Genomic DNA, 22,265 nt, shown 5'->3' with positions numbered 1-22,265 from the left:
AGGGAACCAGAATATAGGAATTAGAAGGAGCAAAAAGGGAACGAGGTGAGCCAACGTTAGTAATCACAGACAGCAGCTCCCACCCGGTCTTGGTTATCTATTGCCGCATTATGAATTACCCCAAAGGGAATGGTTTTAAAGAGCACAGATTTATTATCTCACCATGTCTGTGAGTCAGGAATCCCAGCATGGCTTAGCCGGGTCCTCTGCTTCAGGGTCTCTGGTGAGACTGCAGTCAAGGCGTCAGCCAGGGTCAGGGTCTCATCCGAAGGCTCGACTGGGGAAGCCACCACTTCTGAGTTTACGTAGTGGTGAGGGTCGGGGTCCTTGAGGGCCGCAGCACCCTGCTGCCTGGCGGTGGCCCTCAGTTTGCAGCCGCCTGGATCTCTCCACTGTGGCTGGCTTCATCACAAATCTGCCAGCAAGATGGAATCGAGAATCCTTTGTGACATGATTATGGAAGTGACCGCCCTGCAGTGTTGCCATATTCGGCTGGTTAAAAGCAAGTTACCCAAGAGGAAGAGGGGATTACATCAGGCCGCAAATACCCGGACATAGGGCTTCGTTGGGGGCTATCTCAGAGGCTGCTCACCACGCGCTCCCAGGGCTGGGGTAACAGAGGACGTGGCTCAGAGGAGGGGCTCTGTACCCCAGTGCTCACTTGGGGAGGCACTGAGCACGTGATGGAGGGGTGATGTTGTTCAGCAGAGCCGGGCTGCTAGGAGAAGCTGGAGCTAGAATCTGTGTCATTCTCAGCTACTGGAAAAATACCAATAGGAGCTAGAAACTGGAAGGGAATTCCTTCTCTCTTCCTCCTGCCCTCCAGTCTCCAGTCATTGCCTCCCCCTGGAAAGCCCTAACAGGAAGCCACCGCTGGTGTGGAAGTTCAGGAAATACAGTGTGATGATCTTCCCACCCTGTGGCATAAGCTGAGAGACATTAATTAAGAAGCTGTCAGAGGGCCTGTGCTGACCAAACCCAGCCTTTCTCTCACACTTACTCTCACCCATCTTTCCCTCTGAGTCAAATTGCTGCTGAGCTATCTCCAAACTCACAGGGAGCTGACCAGCGTCTATCCTGGGTGTCTCTGGATCCCTCTCCCCAAGAGGCCGAGAAGGAGTGACAGAGGGAGAAAAAGCAAAATTGCCTTCTGCCTTTGTCCTGTTGAGGACAGCTCATTAACACATGTGTTAAACTCTAGGAGATGCAGGGAAAGGCCACTTTTTCAAGTGGTGGTTAGATGTGAATGGTCTTCTTTTAAAAGAACAATTTGTTAGCACTTACTAAATTAAAAATGCATGTGCCCTTTGACCCAGCAATCCAGTTCCTTAGGACCCACCCTAGATCTGTCAACCACCAGAATATAATAGTGCCTGTGTAAGGATGTTCAATTCAACATTATTCAGAGTGGTAGAAAACTTGAATGCCCCATATATTATATAGCTATTATAAACAGTGAGTTTGACCAGAAAGAGTTGACAGGAGAAGTCTACCAGGAAGTATTTCTGTGTGAGAGAAGCAAGGTACAGAACTATGTATGATATGATCACACTTCTGCAAACTAATCCCAGCTTCGGGTAGAGATATAGTAAACATGGGGAAATATGGTAAGTATGAACTAGAGTATCAATACATATATTTCCTGGGGGTGAGGTAGGGTATGGAGGGACAATGCTTATGTGTAGTAAAGGAAAGGGCCAGGGGAAAAATGACAGCACTAAAAAAATGGTATATCTGAAAGGATTCAATTGGTTATTTATGGAATGTCACACACATGTACATACAAAGACATTTCTACTGTTAGCTTTCTATTGAAATATAACACTTGGAGCAACAAGTTAAAAAGCTGTACGTATACAGTTCAGTGAATTTTACAAAGTAAACATATATACAAAGACAACTTTTAAATGAGTAAGTTTTTAAAGTAGGATCTAAGACTACTGCAGGGAAGAAAAAATACCTGGAAGGTGGAAGTAGGGAAAGAGGGTTGAGGCCTCCAGGAGGTCCAGCACCTCCCTGGGGGACCGGGACAAAGACGGAGACCGAGCCCCTGGAGTAGGTGCTTTTCCTGGGTGAGGGGGATGGGAGGAAGGGGAGGGGGCACAGCGAGCCCAAGGGGCTTGCCGGCGAAGGTTAGGGCATGAAGAGGAGACGAAGTGCCCGATATGAACGGTCACAGTGAAAACAAGAGGTCAGAGCCATACAAGTCAGGAAAAGAGAGTGAATAAGTGGAACAAGGCCAGAAAGGGAAATGGATGTACGTGAAGACTGGAGAAATGATGGTTGCGTCGTGCATTTGGACAGGTCAGGCGTAGAGGGGTGTGTGTAGTCTCGGTGGCTGCCTCCTGCAGAAGAGAGCTGCTCTGCACGTGCCCCAGCACAGGCCTGCCCACGCCCCCAGCTACCTGCAGTTGGCACTGTCTCTTACCTCTGGGCCTGTGCACGCGTGCTCACTCTGCCAAGAACACTGTCTGTCCAAATCATCTTTTATATTGAAGTTGAGACATCACCACCTCCAGGAAGTCCTCTCTGTCTCTCCCAGAATCAGGGCAGGCACCCTCCTGTGTGCTCCTCCAGCCCCTGCCCTCTCCCGTTATGGCCCCCGGCAGGCTGGGTTAAGCGCTTGTGCCTCTCTTTCTCCCACCAGCCTGTGAAGCACTCAGGGGCAGGGCCTGGGCCTTCCTGTTCACTGTTGGAATGAGACTACTGAGCACTGTGCTTGGCACCAAGTCTGCACGTAAGGAGTGGTTCTTACATGAACACATACGTGCATCTGGGAATCAGTAAATGAACAAATAAGGTCAGAATTAAGGGTGATCATTGCTTCTAGGATTCTAGTGCCTCAGACACGTCTGGACCTAACCCTGCCAGGCCTTCATGCAGTGGAAGTGCATGTTTAGGGCCACCCAGAGGGGAGGGACCCTGAATGGGCATTTGTTGGCTCCCATTCCTGTCGTGTTGGCTGGTGGAAAGCAGAGGAGCCTGAGCTGGAACAGTCAGGGGAAGGGAAGCAACTAGAAGATGCCAGCATGTCACAAAGGATGCTAGCTGGAGGGAGCTGGCCACTTGGTTCCTCCCCTGGAGGTTTGGGACATGGTGGCAGAGCAGTTGGCAGAGGGGCACAGACAGGGACCCTCTCCTGGCAGCCTTCCTGCTGGTATGGGGCAAGCAAATGACACCCGTGCAGGGCCAATGCCCGGGTAAGGGAAGTCCTCTCCCAGGAGGCCTGGAGGCTGCCTTGAGCTCAGGTGGTGGGCACCCCTGGGCCTCCCAGGTGTAAGGCCAGCAGTGGCCTCGGAGTCTGCACTTCTCTTCAGGTGCACTCACGCCTGCGTCTCCTGGGTGACAGGGTGACAGCACTGTTGCTTCTGATGCTTCAGCGTGGAGGTGGCCTTCCAGGGCACTCACAGGGTGGCTGGCTTGAAGCTTTTCTGTTTCATCTGTGATCTGCTGCTGCATATAGGGTGTTCCTACATGCTGAGTATTTCACGATTTTTCCTTCCATTTTACAGATAAGGAAGGTGACCCAGAAACGTCGGTTAACTTTCCCAAGGCCTCGCCATTAATAAATAGCAGAGCCAGGGTTACAGTTCAGCTTTTCGGGAGTCAGAGCTCATGCTCTTAACCCCTAGGAGATCCCCGGCTCACGGCTCCAGAAGGCAGCCTGCAGGTTGACAGGCCCCTTGCACTTAGCAGGAAAGGCAGAGGCTCGGGCTGAGCTGCAGCAGGTTATCTGTCAGTGGGCACTGCAGGGCCTTCCTGCCCGGAGCCTGTGCAGACACCTCGCTCCCCACAGTAGCCGGAACCCCGGTGTTTAGAAATCCAATCTGGGACTGTTTGCCCTTCATTTTGCTCCTTCCAGAGCTTACAGTGTTTTTGAGGTGAATGTTCTCTCTGAGGTGAACTGATGCCTCAGAGATCCTTTTATTTCTGACTTTAAAAAAATTACATTCAGCTTTGTTTCCTCTGTTCCTCTTTCCTGAACCAAGCTAGGTGGTTAATGATCCCCTGAATTCAAACTTCCATGTATCAGGGAGCTATCAGATAGAGAAATCTAGTTTAGAGGTAAGACTTTCAAAGTGTAAAATGTTTTGTGTGGCAGGAACTATCCCTTAGTGTATGTTTGGTTGTACTTGGATTTTTGGGGGATGGGGGTGGGGAGGTGGTCAGCATACACCTGTATGGAAAATTTTTTGCAGTATTTCTAACACAGTTTTCCTCCCCTTGTCCCCAACGCCCTTCTTGTTTTTTCAGATCACACACCCGGCGGGCTGCATGTCTCAGTTTATTAAGTTCTTTGGAGAACAGATCCTCATCCTTTGGAAATTTGCCTTACTTCGGAAGCGCATTTTGATATTTTCTCCCCCTCCTGTGGGTGTGGTGTGCTACAGAGGTAACTAGAAACCAAATTCAGGGGCTCTTTCTTACGTTTCCTGGAGCAGAAACTTCTTTAGTCTTTTCATTGCTGACCAAATTCAGAAGAGCCGGGGTCATATCACGGGCTCCTGGGTTTCGAGCCTGGGAGTGATGTGACTGGACTTGGACTTGAGAATGTGGCGGCTGGTGGAAGTGCAGGAGTGGACTGGGTGGCAGGTCTGGTGAGGGAAGGGTCTGGGTTGAAGCAGAGTCGATGGTTTCTAGAAATGTTTGAGACATAAACTTGACAAAAGTCGGTGTGAGATTGGGCAGCAAGGTTCTGATGAAGGAAGAGCTCTTCATACGGGACCTGGGGGTGGGAGTGACAGAGCTGACTCCCCACAGATGAGGGCATGTGGCCAGGGAGGCCTTCAGCGATGTGCTCCAGGCTCCGGAGTAGCTGGGGCAGGACCCCGGGGCGGGGAGGTTAGGCTAGAAGGCTCTGTCCTCCCTGCGGGCCCTTCTCCCAGATGCGGGGCCCCCAGGCACAGTGTTCTCCGGTAGGGTTGGGTTGCTGTCCTTCAGTGACAGCCTTGAGAGCGGTGGTTGGACTGTGCCATTAGCCGTGGGATGGACGGAATCACCTGGGAGGAGTGTGAGTGGGGAGAACGTGCCAGTGTTCAGGATGCAGGCACAACAAGGGAAGCAGTGAAGGTGGAGGACAGAGGACACTGCAGGGGGACAGGCAGAAGGGAGGGAACCGGAAGGTACCAGGGTCACAGAAGTTTTGAGAAAGGGGAAGGTGAAAAGTGCCAGATCTTAAGCAAGACCCATTGAGAGAAAGACTGAAAGTCATCCACTGGATTTGGTAAGACATTGTTGGTGTGACCCTGAGGTCAGCTTCTGCTGCGGGAGCGGAAGGCGTGTCCCCCGCCCCCAGCCCCAGGGCCTGAGAACACCAGGAGCCCAGCCCCAGGGCCCCCCACCCCCAGCCCCAGGTCCCCAGGGCCTGAGAACACCAGGAGCCCAGCCTCAGGCCCTGAGGACCTGAGAACATCAGGAGCCCAGCCCCAGGGCTCCCCACCCCCAGCCCCAGGCCCCCAGGGCCTGAGAATGCCAGGCCACCTGGCTCCTGGGTGCAGGACAGCCCAGAGCGAGGCCCCCGTGGGGTGGGGGCCTGAGGCGGCATCTGGACAGCCGTGGGCTCGGGCAGGCGGCCACGCTCCCCCTCTGTCCTCAGTGTATTGCTGCTGCTGTCTGGCCAACATCTCCCTGCCCGGCATCGGGGGCACCGTGCCTGAGCCCAAGCCTTTCTTCTACGTGAACGTGGCAGACATCGAGAGCCTGGAGGTAGAGGTGTCCTATGTGGCCTGTGAGTATGGGGCCCTCCCTGCGTCCCGCCGGCCCTGCCCGGCCCTGGCCCCGCAGCTGCCGGGCTCTGTCCTCCCGCCCTTCTCCCAGATGCGGGGCCCCCAGACCCCATGTTCCCTGGTAGGGTTGGGCTGCTGTCCTTCAGTGACGGCTCCCGGTTCCCACCTCCTGACCTTGGTGTCCCAGGTACCACGGAGAAGATTTTTGAGGAGAAGCGGGACCTGTACGACGTCTACGTGGACAACCAGAATGTGAAGACACACCACGACCACCTGCAGCCCCTGCTGAGGATCAGCAGTGCCGACCGCGAGAAGTACCGGCGCCTCAATGAGCAGAGGTGCGGGGCCGGGGCACTGGGTGCAGCCGAGGCCCGCACCCCCGCAGAGAGGAGTCCCCAGCGCTGCCCTCCCGACGCAGCCGTCCAGCATGCTGCCTGGGAGACAGGGCGGGAGGGAAGCCCTGCGGTGAAGGAGCCAGGCGCCCCGCGTACTGTCCTGGCCACAGGGTAGCACATACGTGTGGGGTGGCTTCTTTCTGATGCCCTTTGGACTCTGAAGCCTCAGGAAGAGAGCAAGCAAGCATTTATGGGGCACCCATGTTGTGTGGATCACAGTGTTGAAAATTTGCTTATTCATTATCACATGTAATTCTCAATAATCTGGGTATCCTGTGAAATACATGGTATAACCATCCTTACTATGGGCAGTTTTGTAGGATTGTCACTTGTCCCAGGTTATGCAGGGCAGAGCTGGAGCCCAGGGTTTTGACTCCAAGCCCTGTTCATTTCTTTGCCCCCCCCTTCCCTCCCTGCTTTTGGACTGGGGATTCCTGCTCTGGGCCACTCTCCTTTCCAGGAGGTGGCGGCCATGCAGGCGCCTGATCTCCGGTGGGGGCCCATGTGGCTGCGCCAAGCCTGATGGTGGTCTCCTTCACAACAGGCAGATGCTGCTATATTCTCAGGAAGTAGGAGAAGACTACAACCCGTGTGAGGAGGACCTCTTTGTGCTGTGAGTCAGCCTGGGCAATGCGGTGGCCTCCCTCACGACCTCGTAGTACTGACTGAGGCCTGGATCCCTCCCGTGTCACCCACTGCAGGCCAGGGGTGTCCTTTATTGCTGCTGGGGGCCCTCAGAGCCAGGCTCCAAACAGAGCCCCTGTTCCTCAGGCCCTGAAATGCCACTAAGGGGACTCAGTGGAGTTCACAAAAGAAGCAGGGGAGGGTTATTAAGAGAAGATAGGCATCCTGGGGGTGTCCTGTCGGGCGTTTACATCCAGATGTCCACTCCCCAGAAGCTCAGTCACTCAGGATTCAGGGCCTTCTCACCATTGCTTCCTTTAAACAGTAGTTCCCTGCATTTAGTATTATGGGATCATCTGAACACTGAACTTAGAACCTAATAAATTCTCTTTCCCCGGATCTGTTGGTGGTCGGGGCAGGAGCCGTGGCTCTATTCCTTGCAGCATTGGTCTCCTCCAGAGCAGCTGTGTGAAATAGTGCACAGTGATAAGAGCAGAATTGTAATTGAACGGAAAGAATTCTTCCAGCTCCCTGTTTAGTGTCCTACCCCATGTCCTGGGATGATGGTGGGGAATAGCACATGCAGCTAGACCCACTGCTAGCTTTGGGGTTGAAAAAAGTACTGCGCCTTTGTTGAAATGCCAACATTGATTCTAATTAAGGGTACTTTCTAATGCATGCCTGCAGCATAGATGTGAAAGTAGTTGGGAATTGAGCAGAGAGCCAGCGTTCTCATTTACGGCTGGCACATCCATTGTTTCTGAGACCCCTGAGCATCCAGAGCTTCTCTGGGCATGAGACGCATTTGCTAAGTCCAAGACATCTGTGGAACAGGGAAGGTGAAAAGTGCCAGCTAAAAAGTGTAGACAATCAATGCCTTTTCTGAATATGGCTCGGCTATTCATATAGTACCATAAGTCAGTGACAGTTAAATCACGCTCCATGCCTAATCCTCCCCACAAAAAAAGTAATCAGAGGCAAATGCATAGGATGAAGGGGAGCTGTGGCAGTATTGGGACCTGCAGCTGGGCTTCCAGGTCTCTCTTACCCTCATGTGCAGCCCGCCTTGCCCACCTCCCTGCCTGCCCAGGGCCCTGTGCTCTGCCTTTGCTGGGCAGCCAGCAGTGTGGCCTGGTGTGGTCTCTACGCTCTCCCCTGCCGCTGGCTCTAATCACCTGCCGGGGCTTTGGAGGTGAATTTCAGTTTCTTGCTTTAAAGTCCTGACCTCAGAACTGCATTATCAGTGTTCTGTTTTACTGTTTCTTCCCCTTATGACTGAGCAGAATGAGGAGCTCAGCAGAAGCCCCCACCCCCAAGCCAAGGCTGTTTAAGCCCCTAGTGACCTCACCAGGAAAAGGGGCTCGGCAGCCGGGTCATCACTTGCCCAGACTCTCTGAAGCACATGATTGCCAAAAAGTTGGAAGAAAGTTGCTAACCTTGGCAGCACTTTAATAACTTTTAACTTTGATCCTATTTTCTCCTTTTCAAAGATATTTCTGATTTCTGAAACCATTTAAAAGTACCTTAAACAAAGCAGTGTAGTTTTGGTCCCTTGTGTGGATTATTTGGTGAGTTTTTTGTCTTTTCTGCCCTCCCTTTCCTGTGTCTCTGTTGTGAATGCAGGTTTTTCCTAGAGCAAAACAACCGGATATTTCAGACTTTACTGGAGGTGTCTGCCAGTCAAGACAAAACTCTGACAGCCGAGCATGCCCGGGGCATGGGGCTGGACCCCCAAGGAGACCGGAGCTTTCTTATGGACCTGCTGGAGGCCTACGGCATTGACGTCATGTTGGTCATTGACAACCCCTGTTGCCCATAGGAAGACTGGGCCCGGACTGGTGAGCCACCCTCACGTGGGGATTCACCCGGGGCCCCGGCTGGCCTTGTTTTTTATTATGTTGACACAAAGGAATATGGTTTATACTTTGCAACAAATGTAATTTTTGCAATTTCCATTCTTCCCTTCCTGCCTAGTGAGACTTTGGAGTCTACCACTTTGTCCCAGAGCTGCTGCCTGGTTTGATCCAAGGAGTCATCAAAGTAGATGCTCTCCTCTCCTTATTGAGCAACTCCTTATTGAGGGGACATGGCGAGGCTGTATACCCCTAGGAGCAGGCTGAGCTCTGGGAACACGGGGGGACTGTTCAGGAAGTCGGTATGATTTTCGTCTTGATGTATCAAGAATAACAAAAGTGTCCATCCAGTGTGGCCTTGGAGGTTTATCTGCTGAAGGCAAACGCTAGACCAGATGACTTTTCAGGGTTTTTATAAGTTCTGGGAGTCCAGTCTTGGGGTCAAATCCCCTTTCCCATTTACTAGGGCAAATCTATGTCTTCTCTGTTCACATGAGTTAGAGACCCCAAAGAGGGGCATGGGGATGTTTCTGACACCTAGTATGAGCTTCCCTAAGGGCAGGATGAGGTTGCTTATGAGTCAGCTGAAAATAAAATTGCAGAATGAAGCCTTAAAACTTTTCTCAAAGTAAGTTACTGGTGGCCACTCAACGTCATACTCTTCTTTCTCCAGACCCCCTCCTCTTGGGATGGCTTGGTGAATTTCGAAGGGCCAGTGCTGACCCTGGAGCTGGCAAAAGCCTATTCCTCTTACAATTTGGTTTCTTTGAAGGGCTAACCATCCTCTGGGAGTAATTCGGGTATATTTAAAGAGAAATGTTTGCTGCCACCAAAGGTAGAGCGGTTGAGGGTAAAGCAGGATATGGAAGATGTTTGGTCCCTGGATGGGAGCTCTCTGGAGCATTGCCTCTGGATCACAACAGGGCTTCACCAGATTCCATAATCTCACAAGGATCTGGGCTGGGTAACTGGGTGCCCAGAGGTTGGAGCATTATTGAGACTGTATACCAATGTGGAGCCCTCACAAACTTCTCTTTAGAAGAGGCAACATTCCTTGAGCCAAGTATTGGGACCAGAGATGTAACAGATAGGTTAGCAAATTGACCGTGCCTTCATCCAGGGAAGTAGTCAGGAACCCCCAAGGGTCAGTGATGAGCTTCTCTGCTTTTCTCTGAAGTGTTCTGGTCTAGGACACTCCTGCTGCTTGCTGCCTGTTCTCTGGCTAGGCATTCAGTAGATGCCAGCTTCACAGCCACTGTTGGTTAACAGGAACTGTGAGTAGAGTTTAAGTCTTTTGGACCATCATTAGAATTTTGACTTGGGCTTCTGGGTTTTGGTGACAAATAATTTCTTCCCCTTCACCCTTCCTGCCTGGCTCTGTTCTTGGAATAGTCATCAATGTATCCATGTTTGTGACCAATTCCAGCCAGGCTGATGGCATAGCAGAGAGAAATAACTTCCATGGGGCACATGTCTTATCTCAAGACTAGCTTTTTAGGGCTCATTGCTTTATTCAAAGATATTTTCACTATAACTCCTTGATAATGGAATGCAAGGCTAAAGAAATTCACATGTGGAAATGCAAACACACACTGATTAGTCAAAGTATCTTTTATGTAAATATATAGATAAGTTTTGGCATTGAAATATAAACTGTACAACTAATATATTCTTCTCTGCAGTGTGGGGTTAGCCATCATTTCAGTAATATGTATGTTTACAAAAGAAAAAAAGGGCTGTGTTTAGAAACTGAAGCTTCATGCCCTTCTCCTTGAAGAGTAACTCTCTCTTGCCTCTCAACAAGGATCGGCCTTCCTGACGTCAGTGAAGTAGTGGTCACTTTAGTGGCATTTGAAGGTTCAAGGTGTTCTAAGTTGGGGGTGGGTGGTCAGAAGCAGGGTAGAGGTGAAAGAAAAAGGTGGACTTCTTGGAGGACATGGGCAGATCCTCTTTCTCTGGAATTGGGGCATTTGTTAGAACAGTATTCTTCACAAGCACTTCTCTTTCCTGCACGTACACTTTTGTTTCTGCGGTGTAATTCTAAGCATGCAAGTGCTGATGTCAAGGCAGTAAGGTGACCATGAGGTTCCTGCATTTTCCTTTGACTGGTGGGTCAGGGGGTCTGGGCTCCTTTTAGCTCCTTGTTCTATGAAGCTGTCTGGCTGGCGTCACGGGCATTCCCCCTCCCACTTGCGCAGAGGCCACCCACCGAGGGGAACGTGCCTGGAGGCAGTGCCATATGTTAGGTCTCCTGGAGCCTGCGCTCAGCCGAGCCCAAAGCGTATTGGCTCCTGCATCCCTTTCGCGCAGGAACCAGGGCATGAGGCCTCCCCGCGTCGCCAGCTTCCTCCTGGGCCAGAAGTCTCAGTGGCATGGCCCTTGGCTGGGCAGCATGCTCATTGGCTCTGCAGGCACCTCCCTCACTGTTCCTCACCCCCTGCGTATTCCTTGCCCGGGTAGTGATACGGACCCTCTTGCTTTCGCCGTCACCTTTTGCAGCTTCCTCTGTACCTGACTCTCCTCCCATCCCCCTGCCTCCTCTCTGATATCTCAAGTCTGCGGCACAGCCCAGCACCACTTGCTGCCAGTTCTCTAAGAGGGGGATTTGTGGTGAAGTACCAGGTGGTGTCCCTGCACAGGCGCGGCAGAAGCTGCAAGCCCCATGCATCTGCTTTTGCTCCGAGGTCGGTGAGCGTCCTTCCCTGCCTTCACGGTCCACAGCTCTGTAGGGCCAGGGCTCACCACTGCCCTTCTGGAGCAAGTTAGAACCTGTGGTGTGGGTACCTTGACTCATGGCCTTCTGCCCCTTGGACTTCTTTGCCTCTCCTGCCTCAGTGGGCTTGGTCCCTCTAGGGAACTCGAAGCCTGATCTAATGTCACACTGAGAGCCACGTGCCAACCTGGACATGCTGCTGACCTGAGACACCCGGGCTGCCGTCATCCCTGAATCAAGTTAGAAGAAATTCCAGGTGGCAGATTCCTTGTGGGGCCTACAACTTATACTATAAAATGAGTATGTCCAGTAAAATAGGATGGAAACCTGTTAAAAGTGGATTTTTTCAATTTTGCAGGCTTGGCAGATGGTAATATTCAGCCTTGGGGAAAATACTCAGACTTAGGACTCCTTCAGAAGGAATCAGAAATGGTAGGTTTATCTCCTACCAGACCAAAAAGCAATGGGCCAAGTAATTTGTTTAGGATTAGCGGTGGCTTTAGTCAGGCGTGGAGGTCTGCGTGGGCCTGGTGTGGATCCGGGCGAAGTGTTCCACCAGGACCCTGTTCAGGCCTCAGTCATAAGATTGCTGTAAGTTAGAAGGCCTTTGTTTCCCTGTCCGTCATCCGTGTGGCATCTCTTCTGCTTGGCTGGGGAAGGGATGATGAATTCAGTAACACTGATAGGAATAATTTAGCATAGGAATTTCCTGCTGTAACTTACCTGGTTTTGTTCCAAATGAAAATCAAGATGGAAAATTTAACTGCAACACAGAGCACAGATAATTTTAAATACCACATGCGACAACTCATTTATCAGTGTACCTACCTATGATATTTTAGCTTGAAGATAAAGGGAAAGATGAATTAAATCATAGTTGAATCACTGTTTTTCATCCTGGTAGCTATGAGGATGAACGTGCTATTTGTGTTGATACACTTCAAACACAATAAAAAGATGAGATTATTCACCTTTAAACTGGGGCCTTTAGGGAACCTTTTGTGAAGGGCACTAATGAATTAACCTTCGGGTGGCAGTACAACAACCCTTTAGGAAGAGGTGGGGACCTCAGGGCTGTGGGGTTTATTCTTATTTTTTATGAAACTGTAGCCCAATGAATGGATTGAAATGCTTTCTCCACTCCCAGTACAGATCACACCTGCGGGGCAAGACAAGAGGAGGGCACGGAATAAAGTAGTAAGACAATGTTCAGCTTGACCATGAACTTGCCTCAGTGTGATGCCAGTTCTAAGACAGGCCAGAAAGTTCACATGGGGGCCAGTGTGTCATACACTGGCTTTGACCTCCCTGTTGGGTGCCTTCCTGACGGGCTCAGGACCTGAGTGAAGTCCAGCCCTCGTCATAGTGCCCTGCAGTGAACGCTGCCTGCACAGGGGCTCACCTCGGCAGGCCCAGGCCCGTCCCTTCTCTTTCCAGGAAGGTCCTTTTCTGATTCAGGTAGGGGAAAAGGAGTCAAGGGCTCCTTTTATTCCCAAGTCGTGGATTTTAATATTCCATTTTCATTACTAATATACCTCTGTTGCCAGGCACTATTAGAATTCTGAGTGTTGTGGGGAAAGGCTAACTGTGAATTACTTATGTTTTTCTTAGAAATGATGGAAGTTTATTTTTATATCAATATTGCTGCGTGATAAAATGAGTATGCAGATGTTAAAATGGAAGGACATTTCAAAGCTACAGTCCTAGAAGAAGTGGGAAGTTTTATAATTTGACCACAGCTGAGACCCCATGAAAGTTTTATTTAAATGTTTTAGAGTATGAACAAGGGGACTATGCTATGAAGTCTTAGAGTTAAACTTAACTGTCCTAGCGAGGCTGATGTACAGTCAGTAACCTTAAGGGAAATTCTTGTACAAAAGGGGGGAAAATGTGATAATGCGGATTATTTGGCTGCTTAACTAGAAGTGGGAGGTAGTTTTATAACTGGCACTTTAATTCATTTTTGCAGCTGGAATACAGGGACAGTTGAATGAAACTGCACATCTAGAAAGGAAACAAGAACTTTCTAGTGCTATATAAATGATGGAGAAATAGAACCCCACTTTTATCTCTTTAGAGTCTATTCTAGAAATTCAACCATAACATGGGCTTTGAGGTAATAGGATCTAAATTCAGAAAATTTATTGATTTACCACATTAGTAGGACAGGTGTGAGTTGCTTATGTTTGTTGTAGAATGCCTACTTAGATTAATGATACATTTATTTTGCTTTGCAAGAACAGTTGGGGAAACGGGGTTTGGGTAGGGTATTACAAATTAGCTACGATGATCAACAAAATGAAAAATCCATTGAGAGGTCACCGAGTTAGCTGGTTGTTAATATATATCATTGACATTGGAGTGAAAACTCCTTCCTTTGGCCAAATCAAGCAAAGGTAAAAATAAAAAAAATTTTGAAGGCAGCACCAGGAAAAGTTTGAGTCTGGTGGGCCCACAAAGACCTAAGTGAGGAAAGGTGTGGACACTGTGCTTGTAAACAGACTTTGAAGATCTTTGGGTGTAGAGTGTATAGGAAAACAAAGTTAACCTTGTTTACCCCACGCTAGTTGGCTAAATTTTTCATACATCTGGGAAAAAAACCATTTTCAAAACAAATAGTTGTAGCCTTGGAAAAGCGGTTTTCCTATTTTTTCCACACTAAGATCAGCATAGCCTCTGTGTCACCTTAAATGTCAAACCCCAATTTTGATTAATACCCCAGTATCAGAGTTACAGCAATAAGAGACACTGAATCTATTTTTGTTTCTTTACCTCCTAGTATGAATTAATAAGACCATCAATAAATTTTACCCTGAAAACTTGTGCACATAAGTATGTGGTTCTCTCTCTGTTTTGAAAGGTGATCATTTTAATAGCCTAAAGAATGCTGGGGTTAATCCTGAAGCTAAGAGTAAATGTTTATTAAATTAATTTTGTTCTGTGGTACGGATAACGTCTGTGTATATTATATCTGTATATATCTGAACCAAGTTGTGTGCAGAGAGGTTGATATAACTATATTTACAGAAGACAATTTTTATAATTAAAATTCACATTTTAACATCAATATGTGTACTGCAGTCCTTTGCTTGTCCAAGAAAAGTGGTAGACAGGAAGGATGGCCCAGGGCATGAGCGGAAGCCGCGGGGCTGAACACGGATCTCACTAAGAGTGATAATGGAGGAACTGGAGGGCTGGTGCCTGTTCCACAGGCCATGGCCTGGATAAACACTCTCCAGGTAATGGGAACCAAAGTTGGGAATGCCTATGCCAGCTAAAAGGCTTAGCACTGTGCATGCATGCATACATACTGAAGTTTTATTTCATTTGTAGAGTTATATTTTAAGGCAGTAGAAAATAAATTTCTAACATTGTTGTCTCTGTGTTCAAAGCCAAGTTCCTGCTTTCCAAGCTACATGACCATGTAATATTACCTACTGCTTAGGGTTGGCAAGAGACCTGAGTCAATCAGTTGCATGTATAAAGCATTGGCACATAGCAGTTACAACCGTGCATGCAAATGGAGCCATGGGGCTGAGCAAACGGCTTTATACTAAACTCTATTTAATAGGAATAACCTTAGCTTTTAGGTGAAATTAGTTTGACAAAAGGTTTGTGCTAAGCAGGAGGTAGAGGACTCAGATTTACAGACACCTCAGCCCTCCAGGATTGCCTGACTAGTATCACTCTCATAGCTGCATCATTAAATGTCCTCTACATGAATGTCAGAAACACAAGGTAATAGACGATAAGTAAACCATGTTCTCACAGGAAACAGTCTGCATCAAGAAAAACACTGAACTAGGGTATATTTATATTTAAAAATGAATACAAATATTAACCTAGATTAAATATCCTTCCCAATCATGTTTCATTATTTTGATGAAAGAATTAGCATCACTAACACACACATGCTGGTAGCCTATCAAGGAAGAAAGTCAGATTCTGTGCCAGTTCTTAACACTCTACTACAGAACCAAGATCTGCTAAATTCTCTTGTCTCACACAGAAACTTCCTGTGTTTTATAGCACAGCACCCCTGCTCCCTGTGGGTGAGCCTTACACTACATGTGTGGACCCGCTTGGGTTTGTCTGTTTGTTTTGTAAAGCACAGCTTTGAACGCCGTTTGGAAGAAGACAGAGCTAAACAGGTAAGCCTGGTGGTTTGTACTCCTCATTCGTGGGTTTTTATAGTCACTTTATAATCCTTAAAAGCATCAGATTTCTCTTTCCAAGGGATTCCTGGGCACGCACTGTCCTAAAATGGGCCTGCCTGAGGATAAGCCTGTAGCTGAGGCCTGCACCTCCCCTTCCACACCCCTAGCTCCCCTCTGTGCGTCTTCTTTGCAAAAAGAAAGGCTTGTGTTCCCATCATCTTACTCCGGGAGGATATAAAAAGTAAAAAAGATTATAATGCCTCACTAACAAATTCTTAGAAAATCAGGTAGTTTCTAGTTCTTTGCTTTCAACCAACTAAAGGACGATCTGACCAACCTGTTGGTAGAGTTGGTAGATCATGGTCAGTAATTTCCGGTGGTAGAGCGCTCTGATCTTTGGCGTGTGGCTCCAAAGGAATTCAATGAGCTGCATGACAGTGAAACAGGATTCTTCCTATGGCCGCTTCTGTGCTCCCATCCACAGACAGAGACAAGTGAGGTAACTGGTGGTTGAGTCCCACCTCCGCTATATATACAGCATGTGTTATTGGATAGATGAACTGATCAGGAAAAAAACATTCAACATTACCTTTTAATCAAAGACTCACTGTTTTCTTCTATTGCACTTCAATAATTATTACAAGTAAAAAATTTCCAGCATACAAATAGGTTTCTTTGCTGAAGGTGAAGTGGTATTGAAGTACACATGCAAGGAAAAACCAGTTTAAAATTTTAAACTGATTTATTTTTGTAAATGGATGGTGTCAAATTGCTATGTATTTAAATTACACTGAATATGTTTAAAAGAGAGATATAATACTTTTATTTTAAAATATAAGTATTTACATGACACGACACCAGAAAGTACTCTGGCAACTCTTAACTTCCCATGAAAAGTTTCAGATGTCAACCCAAAAATACGAGCGGGGCACATGTGCAGAACAGTGTGTGGCCTGCTGCTTTCCATCACTATTGGTCCAGGTAAGGCTGGGGGACCTCTTGTAGTAGAATCACCGGGGGAGGGTGGCTGCTTTTGAAACTAGATTTCTGGGCCCCAAGTAAGTCAATTTTCAACATGCACTCCAGGTGGTTCTCATGCAAACCAACACTTAGGAAGCCCTACTAAGAATCAGTACTTAGTAATAGTTCAGTCATGGCTGAAGGAAACACCTATTTTCGGAGAGAATGGAAACAAGCTATCTAAGCATTGGAGCTCGTGAAGTCGCAGTACCCATGGAGAAGCCTAGAAATAGGACAGGGCCGCAGGGACAGCAGACCCTTCCCTGGAAGCCTAGGATGGCCAGGGAGGAGCAGTGGGGGGCTGTGAAGTGGAGGAGCCTGCTTTCTACTTTGGCTGCACTTTGGGGCGATAAGGTCAGTGAGTGGGAGACTCCTGGAACTAGTCTGAGGGAAACCAGCACTTGGGAGGGATCGCTGGCACACAAGCAGTGCGCATGCACTAAAGGGGGAGCGCTGTGAGAAGGGGTACTTGCCATGCAAACGCCCTCGGGATCCTCTGACAACACTGGGGACAGGCGAGGCAGGGGCCCCCTTTTGGTCCCAGTCTCCGAGCGCCTGTGACCTCGTGCCCACTCAGGGGGCTGCGCTCTGCAGCACCTGCGCCCTCTTCCTGGGGTCGCAGAAGAAGTGCAGTTTCCTGGGCAGCAGCTTCACCTCCACGGGCGTGGCTTCGTACTCCTCGCTGTCAATGCTGAAAGAGCCCCCCGTCCCCTGCAGAGAAGCAGACACTCAGAGAGCTCCACACCCGTCAGGTGCAACTCTTCCACCCTGTCCCGGAGGAGTTAGCCTCGTGTTCTTTCCCGTGGCAGGCATCCTGCTGGTTCTAGGAACATCCCCGTGCCACCACCCAGGAGAAAGGCTTTATTTTTTGGCCTCAGTCTGCACCTCATCCCCCTCCCCCAGCCCCCGCTCTTCCCCAGCCGCACCAGAGTATTTTGAGATTTGAGAAACGAGGTTATAATTTTCAGCTTTTGACAGGGTCTTGCCATACCTTTAAGGACTCCATATACACAGGTCCTTCTCAGCCCTAATCTCCCTCAAATGAAAAGTGGGAAAGGCAGCTAATTCTCTTAGGAAAGCCATGATGTCCTCTTGACTAGGACTTACTCATTAGCTTTGTATCTTAGGTCCAGCAACATTAATATTACAGATTCTATAAACCCTTCCATAACTCATACATTTAATTCAACATTTACCCTGTTGAAACTGTGGGGTTACCTTCTGTTTTGCCTACAGTCCTTTTTGCACACAGTAGTAGGATAGCTGTAGGTCTTCAGAGGCAAGCTGTAATAAATTCTTATCCTGAGGTATTACTAATAATTAACTGTACAATTTAAATTATATTTTTAACTTTTTCCTGCACCTCTGTAAGTTATTCTACTAAGCTTGGCATTTCACAATACAGAATAATTTAGGGCCATCCTGAAAACTTCTTCCAGATCCCTTATAAAAAATGTGAAGGTAGAATCCACTATTGACATTTGCCAACTAGAGAATTCTGTGTATTATAGCAACTTTGTACAATGTGCACTCAGAAAAGTAAGAGCCCAGGAGCCCTTGAAGATCACTTTACAGAGCCCTGGCTTAAGGATGCTGAAAGCCTTTATGACCTTATGACCTAGGGAGACCTGAAAAGATGAGAGAATCCCCTTATTTAAAGGGCTCGGCACATGTTGGACGCCTAAATGAGGGTCTGTTAGTAGAGAGGAAGAAAGGGAGGAAGCAGGAAGGCAGACAGACCGAGAAAGAACCAACAGGGCGATGAGCCCCTGCTCACCTCAGGGAGGCGCAAGGCGCACCGGCTGGCCTGGAGACACTGGGCGCCGTCAGCGCGCAGCCTGGGGTTTCGCACCCTCTTACTCCTGTCAGTATAGGGGAGAACAAGCTCAGACGCCGGTGCTGGCACCCGCCTTAGCGTGCAAGGACTCAGCAAGTTCTTTCCGTCTTTTGATGACACTGAATAGATGGACTTGTGATCTACTGAACCCTGGATTTGGTGAATTTTTCCCACAATGAGTGACCTCTACTTAGGATTGTGATTTATTCTAGATTAAGGTTTGCCTGCTGTAAAGAACTGTGCATGAATTTTTCTGTATTTGCAAACAGTTTCATGTGTGCCTCTTTCTTGGGCTCTTAAAAATACCAGTGAAATCAAATTTTTTAGGAAAAATACTGAACTTTTGTTATTTGGTACTTCATATGGGTCTGTTACTTGAAGGAGAAAATATTCTTTTATTTATGTGAACAACCAGTCCTAGAAGTTCTCTCAGGATTCTCTGTATTCATAGTAACAGTCTACTGAGTTTTACTCCACAGCCGTTCAGTCAAGGTGAAGGTGTAGTTTGCTGTCAGGCTGCTTATGCGCACACCTGCCTCATTCCATATGTGCTCTTCCAGGCTAGTCATGGTAAAAGAAAAAACGAAAGCTAATCCAAGTAGTCCATTCTTTAGCATTAATTGATAAAAGTAATTCTTTAGTATATGAAACTTCAGTTTCCTTAAACAACTTCCCAATGTTCCATCAGATGGAGCTGCCCAGGGGAAACATAGGCACTTCCTGTAGACCAAAAAACTGTTCCTGCTGACGAAGATGATGGTGGTGACATGTAATACAGTAACTTCACCTAACTTATGTGATATGAGCAGGCCTTCTGTTTTTGAATGTCAGTGCTATAAAGGAGATGTGAATATAAATAACCCCATTTGCCAGATTCTCAATTAAGACTGTAGCTTCTGCACATTCTCTAGGAGGGGGAGGGAAAGGCTTTTCTCATCTCACTTTTACTACAGATACAGCAAACAAATCAAAGGCCACAGAACCAGCTATTCAGCATCTGAAGAATTTACTGAAGGCGAGAACACCACAAACTCATGAAAGACCCGGCGCTGGTGCAGATAAGGCAGTAGCCATGGAGACCAGGCCGCTGCAGCAGAAACATCTGATCCTTCAGTGGGCACGAGAGGGAGCTGTGAGACAAAGCTCTGATGAGGGAGCCGAGCAGACTACCAGTTGGCATGGTAACACCCCAGCTCCTCAGATGCTCTGAAGACTGCTGGAGGACTTGGAGCATCTTAACCAATCACACTCTGGCACAGGAAGGGCTTAACAAATCAGACAGGGCCTGGAAGGTATTTTGTAGTGGAAAATGGAAAAAAGCCTGGAAAGTGTCCAAGGTACTCAATACCTTTTCAGGTTTTTCATTAATGCTCTGGGAATAGGACAGGGTAGACTGACATGCATAGTAACTGATACTGTGGAGTGTCCCACAAGAAGGACTTTTTCCGTAGTAACATACTGTGAAGTGCCTCTCAGTGAAAAAACTTTGCCCACACATTCTCTCATTTGCCACTCAAAAACAATCCTGAGATAGAGGTGGTTACATTATTCCATTCTACTTACAGGGAAAGGATTCAGGGAAGTTCAAGATTTGTCCCAAGTTATGAGGCCCGTAAGTGGCAAAATCAAGATTTGTATCCAGCAGTTTTGATCCTGAAGCCAAAATTCTGGACACTATACTGAGCTGCCCTGAATTCTCTCAAGTGACAGGCAAAGACAGGGAAGGCCAACCTATGAGACGTGCAGTGCACACATCAGCCCAAATGAAAATAAGGCTACAACTCCCAAACAAGACAAGTCCTCACGGGGTCTCTATCGTGGACTTCGTAGGCACTCTGAGTAGTAAAGTCAGAGGACACAAACTACTTAAGCCACGTTCCTGCAAACCCCAGTCCACTTACCCCACAGTTATGAAGTCTCCTTTGCTGATGGTGTCGGGCTCAATGCAGATGTTCATGAAGTCATCTTTGCCCTAAAAGGTGAGGAAGACTCATGTTAGCACTGCACAATTTGGCTAGTGCAGCCCCTTGTCATCCTTTAGCTTTGAGAGTTCACACTTTGAAGTTGTGTATTACACAGAGGACTTAAATTGTAATGAATTAATCCTGAATATAGTTTCAGTCCTTTTTACATTAAGACCTTTACTGAGGTCAGAGAGGATTAAAGATGGTGGTGTGAGAGGTGAGACAGAGAACTCCCAAAACCACATATAATATGAAAATATAGTTAATACAACTAATCCTAAAAGAGCAACAGGTAAGAAGGCTGTGCCAGACTGCATACACCTGGAGAAAAGAGCAGACCTCATGAAACAGGGTAACATACCAAAGCCCTGATCCGGTGAGACCCAAGCCCTTCTCCCACCCCAGCTCATGGGCAGGAGGAAGAGAAATGGAGCAGGGAGTGGGTGAAAGCCCAGGACTGCTGAACACCCAGCCCTGCAGATCTGTTTTGGGAGGACAAACCCACATTGCATGGTGCTCTGGAGGTTAGTGGGGTTGGAAAGCTAAGACAGGAGGAATACTTGGAGAGACTGAAATTCCAGTCATTTGTGGAAAACAGGGATCCACATCTGGCTGCTCTGGGACAAAAGAAAGGCAGACAGTCTGAGAGACTTCCTAACAGCAAGAGGGCTGTTAAAGGGACAAGGATTGCACAGAGCTTGCTGCTCAGGAGAAAGGATAGGTGGACGAAATTATCTGGGCACACTCTGCCCAGCAGGCTGGGAACTTCCAGGAGCTTCAGGCGCTCCATCCCCCTGGTTAGCTACTCAGCTCTGAGGCCCCCACTGTAATATTCAGCCTGCTGTGCCTTCCTCCTGGCCTGCTGGCACTGGCTCGCAAACTAGCAGTCCCTGCCCTGGCATCAGGCCAGCCAGAGAGAGGCCCCACCTATGGCAGCTACAAACGCAAAGCACAGAGGCTTACAGTGTGCTTGGCCCACTGGTTCTGACAGTGGAGACAGGAACTGCAGCCAGGAAGCAGGAAACAGCTCTTTCCTCCCCCCAGGCACAAGCACCGCTCCCCTGCGACCCCCGACATCACTCCAGGGGCTGAGCAGGTCCAAAGACAGAGCTTCTGGGCACTAGAGGGTGCCACATACAAATATGAAATGTCAAAGGAATCTGGTTCAAACAAAAATCTCACAAACACCAGAAAAAGGGCCAAGTGAAACTGAACTCACCAATCTTCCTGAAAGAGTTCAAAATAAAAATCATAAACATGCTCATGGAGGTACAGAAAAATATTCAAGAACTCAGGGATGAATTTAAGACAGAGATTCAATCATTAAGAAATTCCATATATGAAATGAAACATACAATTGAGGGATTTAAAAGCAGATTAGATGCAGTAGAAGAGACGGTAAATGGAATAGAAATTAGAGAAGAGGAATACAAAGAAGCTGAGGCACAGAGAGAAAAAAGGATCTCTAGGAATGAAAGAATATTGAGAGAACTGCATGACCAATCCAAATGGAACAATATTCACATTATGGGGATACCAGAAGAAGAGAGATAAAAAGGGATAGAAAGTGTCTTTGAGGAGGTAATTGCTGAAAACTTCTCCAATCTGCAGAAGGAGATAGTCTCTCAAGACCTTTACTGAGGTGTATATTTTACACACCACAAAATGCATCTACACTGCTTGGTTGGTTGGTTGGTTTTTACTACATACAGAAGCGAAATAAAAACTCAGGTGTGGAGGCTTGTCAAAGCTCAGAGTGGGAGGTTTGAGAAATTCCCTTACAGTCTCTAGGCTGAAAATAGGCCAAGCTTTCAACCCCTATATCCCAGCAAGTCTCCATCCTCACTATGTCAGCATCACACCACACCTGGTGGATGTGCTTCTTCTTATCCAGAGTCCAAGTATCTGTATGTTTTTAACATGCAAGTCTGAGTTGAAGAGCTGTGATCCATTTATGCCCCAGCAATGGTTTTAAA

At 47.9% G+C, this 22,265-nt stretch overlaps 2 protein-coding genes across 6 annotated transcripts in view; one reads left to right on the top strand and one right to left on the bottom strand.

The window, feature by feature from the left end:
• Positions 1-14,378, top strand: part of DENND11 (DENN domain containing 11) — a 42,849-nt gene extending 28,471 nt beyond the window's left edge. For 2 of the 3 annotated variants that reach the window (XM_036926111.2, XM_036926109.2), the window contains exons 5-9: positions 4,255-4,393; positions 5,597-5,728; positions 5,914-6,064; positions 6,666-6,734; positions 8,369-14,378. In XM_036926111.2, coding sequence (XP_036782006.1) covers positions 4,255-4,393; positions 5,597-5,728; positions 5,914-6,064; positions 6,666-6,734; positions 8,369-8,564 — 687 coding nt within the window. In that variant the 3' untranslated portion in view covers positions 8,565-14,378. The remainder of the gene's footprint in view (positions 1-4,254; positions 4,394-5,596; positions 5,729-5,913; positions 6,065-6,665; positions 6,735-8,368) is intronic. The other variant, XM_036926110.2, reaches the window with a different exon arrangement.
• A 1,659-nt stretch (positions 14,379-16,037) lies between these two features.
• Positions 16,038-22,265, bottom strand: part of AGK (acylglycerol kinase) — a 134,223-nt gene continuing 127,995 nt past the window's right edge. For all 3 annotated transcript variants that reach the window (XM_036926112.2, XM_036926115.2, XM_057504839.1), the window contains exons 14-16: positions 20,227-20,297; positions 18,266-18,350; positions 16,038-17,199 (exon numbers count right to left, since the gene is read on the bottom strand). In XM_036926112.2, the coding sequence (XP_036782007.2) occupies positions 17,062-17,199; positions 18,266-18,350; positions 20,227-20,297 (294 nt within the window). In that variant the 3' untranslated portion in view covers positions 16,038-17,061. The remainder of the gene's footprint in view (positions 17,200-18,265; positions 18,351-20,226; positions 20,298-22,265) is intronic.

This window comes from Manis pentadactyla, chromosome 7 (assembly GCF_030020395.1).
Source record: "Manis pentadactyla isolate mManPen7 chromosome 7, mManPen7.hap1, whole genome shotgun sequence".
Lineage (NCBI taxonomy): Eukaryota > Metazoa > Chordata > Mammalia > Pholidota > Manidae > Manis > Manis pentadactyla.
The sequence above is the reverse complement of the archived record's forward strand: the minus strand, read 5'-3'. Positions and strand labels throughout refer to the sequence as shown.